At 51.8% G+C, this 5922-nt stretch overlaps 1 protein-coding gene across 1 annotated transcript; it reads right to left on the reverse strand.

Moving 5' to 3' along the window:
• LOC101029637 (peptidyl-prolyl cis-trans isomerase A-like) lies at positions 1–630 on the reverse strand. The gene has a single exon (XM_010350769.3). The coding sequence runs from the start codon at positions 539–541 to the stop codon at positions 227–229; it is 315 nt and encodes a 104-aa protein (XP_010349071.3). The 5' UTR covers positions 542–630; the 3' UTR covers positions 1–226.
• Between the last annotated feature and the right edge of the window lie 5292 nt (positions 631–5922).

Consider the following 5922-nt stretch of genomic DNA (forward strand, 5'->3'; position numbering starts at 1 on the left):
TTTTTTTTTTTTTTGACAATTGTTATTTAGTCTTTATTTCATAATCATAAACTTAACTCTGCAATCCAGCTAGGCATGGAAGGGAACAAGGAAAACATGGAACCCAAAGGGAACCGCAGCGAGAGCACAGATTTTAGGATACTGCGAGCAAATGGGGTGGAGGGGAGCTCTCCTGAGCTACAGAAGGAATGGTCTGGTGGTTAAGATAAAACACAAGTCAAACTTATTAAAGTTGTCCGCAGTCGGCAATGGTGATCTTCTTGCTGGTCTTGCCATTCCTGGACCCAAAGCGCTCCATGGCCTCCACAATATTCATGCCTTCTTTCACCTTGCCAAAGACCACGTGCTTGTCATCCAACCACTCAGTCTTGATAGTGCAGATGAAAAACTGGGAACCGTTTGTGTTGGGTCCAGCATTTGCCGTGGACAAGATGCCGGGACCTGTATGCTTTAGGATGAAGTTTTCATCATCAAGTTTCTCCCCATAGATGGACTTGCCACCAGTGCCATTATGGCGTGTGAAGTCACCACCCTGACACATAAACCCTGGAATAATTCTGTGAAAGCAGGAACCCTTATAACCAAATCCTTTCTCTCCAGTGCTCAGAGCACGAAAGTTTTCTGCTGTCTTTGGAACCTTGTCTGCAAACAGCTCAAAAGAGACGCGGCCCAAGGGCTCGCCGTCGACGGCAATGTCGAAGAACACGGTGGGGTGACCATGGCTGATACTAGAAGGTTCCAGGCGGCGTCAGCGTCTGCAAAGCCCACTTTTTTTAAAAAAAAAAACAAGTTCAATTCTGGTCAGCAAATATTAAAAAAAAAAAAATCTATTACTCCGTGTTATAATTTTATATTTAGAAAATGGAGGGGAAAAGCCCTATTTTTATAATTCAAACTTCTAAAAGTGAAGCTACTCAAAGCCTTCTTGGCTGGCATCGATACTGAGGGAGCAGCGACCATCACGTAGATGCCTCGAAGCCACATCTCCAGGGACCGTCACAAAATCATTAAAAAGGGCTTAGAGGCGCAGAAACGCTGCCTACCTCCCAGGCTCACTCTCTCTTTTGGACACATATATATCCACATATATCCATATTACATTATATATATTTAACAAGAATAGTAAAAAAATCTGGAAAGTCGTAAAGTGTAATGTGACCAGCGATTTTCTCGGGGAGGTGGGATTCTGGGTGGTCTCTATTCTTTACATGTACACTTGTAAATTTCTCTACTTGGGTACTAAAAATTGACAAAACTCTAAAAAATCCTATCCAAACTGGAACCATATTTTTGGAGAACAATATGTACTACATTTCTTACAAACAGACATGCGCTTTTGACCCACTAATTTTACTTCTGGAAATATATTTTAGGCGGGGTGCAGGGGCTCACACCTGTAATCCCAGCACTTTGGGAGGCTGAGGCAGTAGGATTGCTTGTGTCCAGGAGTTTGAGACCAGCCTGGGCAACATAGCGAGACTGTCTCTACAAAAAATGTCAAAAAATTGGGCAAGCATGTTGGTGCATGCCTGTGGTCCCAGCTATTTGGGAGGCTGAGATGGGAGGATCACTTGAGCCCAGGAGGTCAAGGCTGTAGTGAGCTATGATTGTGCCACTGCACTCCAGCCTGGATGACAGAGCAAGACAGGAAGGAAGGAGGGAAGGAGGGAAGGAGACGAGGGAAGGGAAGGGAGGTGGGAGAAGAGGGAGAAGGGGGAGGAGAGGGGGAAAAAAGGAAGGAAAGAGAGAGGGAGAGAGGGAGGGAAGGAAGGACGAAAAAGAAAAAGGAAAAGGAAAGAGATGGGGAGGGAAGGAGGGGAGGCAGAAAGGAAAGAAAAAGGAAGGAAGGGAGAGAAGAACAGTTAACGAAATGCCTGCGAGGCAGGAGGTGGGACTCAACTCTGGAGGCAGGGCTCAGACACTGGACCAAATTGAGGACTAGCTAAAACAGGGATGGGGCAGAAGCAGCCTTCCATAACACAGGTCACCAGTGTGCCAGGTCAGTCGACTATTGCCATGGCAACACCCGGGAGTTACCCCCCTTTTCCATGGCAATGACCCAACGACCCAAGTTACTACCCCTTCCCTGGAAATTTCTGCATGAGCTGCCCCTTAATCTATATTAATTAAAATATAACTAGAAGTGGCTATAAATATGACTGCAAAACTGCTCCGAGCTGCCCCTGTGTCCCCGTGGGGTAGCCCTGTTCTGCAGGCGCAGTCATGGAGCTGTGGATCAGCCGGAGCTGTGATGCCGCCACGTCAGTGAAGCTGTTCCTTGTGCTCTACCGTGGCTTGCCCTTGCATTATTTCCTGGGCAAAGCCAGGAATCATCACAGGCTAAGCCCTGCTTTGGGGCTCGCCTGTCCCGCATCCGCCGCGCACAGAGACTGATGTGCGAAGATTCCCATGAAAGCATGGCATGTGCTCATTGCAGCCTGATGAATTAATTATCCAGCAACCAGGGCTGATTAAATAAATGATAAGCATCTCCAGGACGATGGCGGACTGAGCCAGGACGCTGTCACAGTTCATGCTGCTGACCATCGGGAGCCCTTGGAGGATGTGCAGATGTGTGATCAGAGGACATTCCCAAGTGATGACCAAAAAGCAAATCTGAGGTGCCTCTTCAGGGCTGTGAGCCCCGAGCACAGACAGCACCCACCTCGGTGACACAGTGGTGTCTCCCCAGTGCTGAGAAACCCTCCGTAAGTATTTTTTGCTGTGGAATTCCATCCTGAATATAAATAACCCTCTAGTGTTCAATTTGGTCCAGTGGGGGAAGAAACAGCCCGAATCTCCCTGTGATCCTCTGAGTATACGCACACACACACACACACACGTACACACTCATCGTTCACATCTGTTTCTTCACCTAACAGATCTGCCCTAGGCGCTGGGGGACAGGCACGGCAGGGAACAGAGCAGACCTAAATCCCTGCACCCCTCAAATGCACATTCCAGGGGACACAGGCAATGAGATGAAGACACAGGCCCAGCGAGGTGGCTCACGCCTCTAATCCTAGCGCTTTGGGAGGCTGAGGTGGGTGGATCACAAGATCAAGACATAGAGACCATCCTGGCCAAAATACAAAAATTAGCCGGGTGTGGTGGTGGGTGCCTGTCATCCCAGCTACTCGAAAGGCTGAGGCGGGAGAATCACTTGAACCAAGGAGGCGGAGTTTGCAGTGAGCCAAGATCACACCACTGCACTCCAGCCTGGCAACAGAGCGAGACTCCATCTCAGAGAGAGATAAAGACACAGAAGGTAAAGGGGTTCTGCACACGGATGACCTCGAGGGACCTTGCTTCCTCATGAGAACCTGACCTCCCTCCAAGTAGGGTGAAAGCCACCTGACGGCTTTGCACACCCGGGTGATGGGAGCCTGTGGCTCTGGGTGGGAGTGGCTGTGGGGGCTCAGGGTGGACTTGGGACACCGTTGGGAGGTGCTGCAGTTATCCAGAGCCTCACCACAAGATGCTTGAACACGAGTCCCAGGGTGTCCGGAGCCTGGCCGGGGTCAGCCTCTGCGTGGTGAGAGTCCTGGAGGGATTGATTTTCTTCTGTGAGCTTTCCCACCGTTTCTAAACCTTTGACACTGACCATTACTTATAAGTAGATACAATTAACAAATGTTTCAAAACTTCTGAAACAGGTTTAGAAACTTAAACAAGTCTTTCTTGTGTTTTTGAGACAGAGTCTTGCTCTGTCGCCCAGGCTGGAGTGCAGTGGTGCGATCTTGGCTCACTTCAACCTCCAACTCCCAGGTTCAAGCGATTCTCCTGACTCAGCCTTTCGAGTAGCTGGGATGACAGGCACCCACCACCACACCCGGCTAATTTTTATATTTTCAGTAGAGATGGGGTTTCACCATGTTGGCCAGGCTGGTCTCGAACTTCTGGCCTCAAATGATCTGCCTGCCTGAAACTCCCAAAGTGCTGGGATTGATTTACAGGAGTGAGCCACTGCACCCAGCCTAAAAACGTAAGCAAGTTTTAAATATCCCATCATTCCAATTCAAGCAATGCCTCTTCTGGGAAGCCTGCCTGGATTCTCACCAGCCCCAACAGATAATACCCTCTTCGAACTGCCTTGAATTAGAAACAGGTTCTAGCCTAGCCTGCCTGGAAGCCTGCTCCCCACGGCGGCGTCCTACTGGGATACACACACAGAGGGCCAGGACTCCCCTCAATCCTGTGGGCTCTGCCTCCCCAGGAGGTCCCCCGGTTTGGTCCCTGCCTTGCAGACCAGCATCCAAGGTGATGAACAACAGGCCCCTCTGGCCACTGTCATCATTGCCTGCTCTTATCCTTACCCCAGGGTCCTCACGCACCAGGGCACAGCTGCCATCACCTGCCTTGGGCTTCCTCCTAAGAAGGCATGCAGGGTGGAAATGAAGTCCTCTTTTTTTTTTTTTTTTTTTTTTGAGACAGAGTCTCACTCTGTCACCCAGGCTGAAGTGCAATGGCATGACTTTGGCTCACAGCAACCTCCGCCTCCTGGGTTCAAGCGATTCTCCTGCCTCAGCCTCCCGAACAGCTGCGATTACAGGCATGCACCACCATGCTTGGCTGATACGTGTATTTTTAGTAGAGATGGGGTTTCACCATGTTGGTCAGGCTGGTCTTGAACTCCTGACCTCATGATCTGCCCACCTCGGCCTCCCAAAGTGCTGGGATTACAGGTGTGAGCCACCGCGCCCAGCCGGGAACGAAGGCTTCTGTAACATGAGATCTCATTGGCATATCAGATTGCTATCCTGTTTCCTGGGCCTTGGGTCTACATGAATCCGCCTCGGCTCTGGCACCCCTGCCCTCTCAGAGCTCAGGAGAAGATGCCCCACACAGTGGGCCCCAGCTAGGGCGGCTTCAGCTTCCCAGGCCTGGACCCGGACCCCATCCACTGTGCTCAGGAGAAAAAAGTCCTCACCTGTCTCCCTGAACCGAGGCTCTGGGCCCCCCCAGTTTCTGCTCCATGCTCTCTGCCCCCTAGACCATAGACAGCCAAGGCCCACCCTTCCCAGTGCCCCCAGCTCCAGGGTCAGGAGAGAGGAGACAGCCCCCAGGGGTTGATCTAGGTCTGGGCAGTTCGGGAGGAAGATGGGTGCCTGAGGTCATCTTGCACTTGGTGCCAATTGGCACTGCCTCTGGGCAGGTCAGAAGATGCGATCCACCCTGAGGTGCTTTAGCCATGCATGGCACACACGCCTGTGGTCCCGGCTACTCGGGAGGCTAAGGTGGAAGGATTGCCTGAGCCTGGGAATTCAAGGCTGCAGTGAGGCACAATTGCGCCACTGCTCTCCGACTTGGGTAGAGCGAGACCCCCGCGCAACTCTTTTTTTTTTTTTTTTTTTTTTTAATTAAAGATGGGGTTTCACCATGTTGGTCAGGCTGGTCTTGAACTCCCGACCTCAGGTGATCTGCCCGCCTTGGCCTCCGAAGTGCTTGGATTACAGGCGTGAGCCACCACACCTGGCCCCGGGCAACTCTTAGAAAAAGAAAAGAGTACAGAAAACCATGAGATGCCCTCCCTGCCTCGATGGCCCACTGTGTTCTGCTGCTGCCTGGAGGCTGCCAGGGGCTCTCTGGGGCCCTGGCTGTGTGCCAGGAGGCGTCTCCCTGGCCCTGCCCTTCCTGAGGGTGGGGTCTGATCTTGGGCGGGAGCAGCACAGCCCTCCAGCGTCTCCTCTCCCTTAAAAAATTCACTGGGCCCCTGACAGCAGCCAGCATACCATCCTGGGTATTGCCCCTCCCTTCCCTCCGCCATACCTGGGTCCTCCAGCTCCTGGGTGAGCAGCTAGGGCACTGTCTGAGCCACTGGAGAAGCAAGGGTCACACCACTGCCCACTGTGTCCACTGCCCAGCTGTCCACCCCTCTCTGCCCTCCCCATGGCAAAGCCAGAGGTCCCTTAGGAAACAAAG

The sequence above is a fragment of the Saimiri boliviensis genome, chromosome 2 (genome assembly GCF_048565385.1).
Source record: "Saimiri boliviensis isolate mSaiBol1 chromosome 2, mSaiBol1.pri, whole genome shotgun sequence".
Lineage (NCBI taxonomy): Eukaryota > Metazoa > Chordata > Mammalia > Primates > Cebidae > Saimiri > Saimiri boliviensis.

Coding starts and splice junctions, on each gene's coding strand:
- LOC101029637 (XM_010350769.3), bottom strand. CDS start 541: ATGTGTCAGGGTGGTGACTTCACACGCCATAATGGCACTGGTGGCAAG.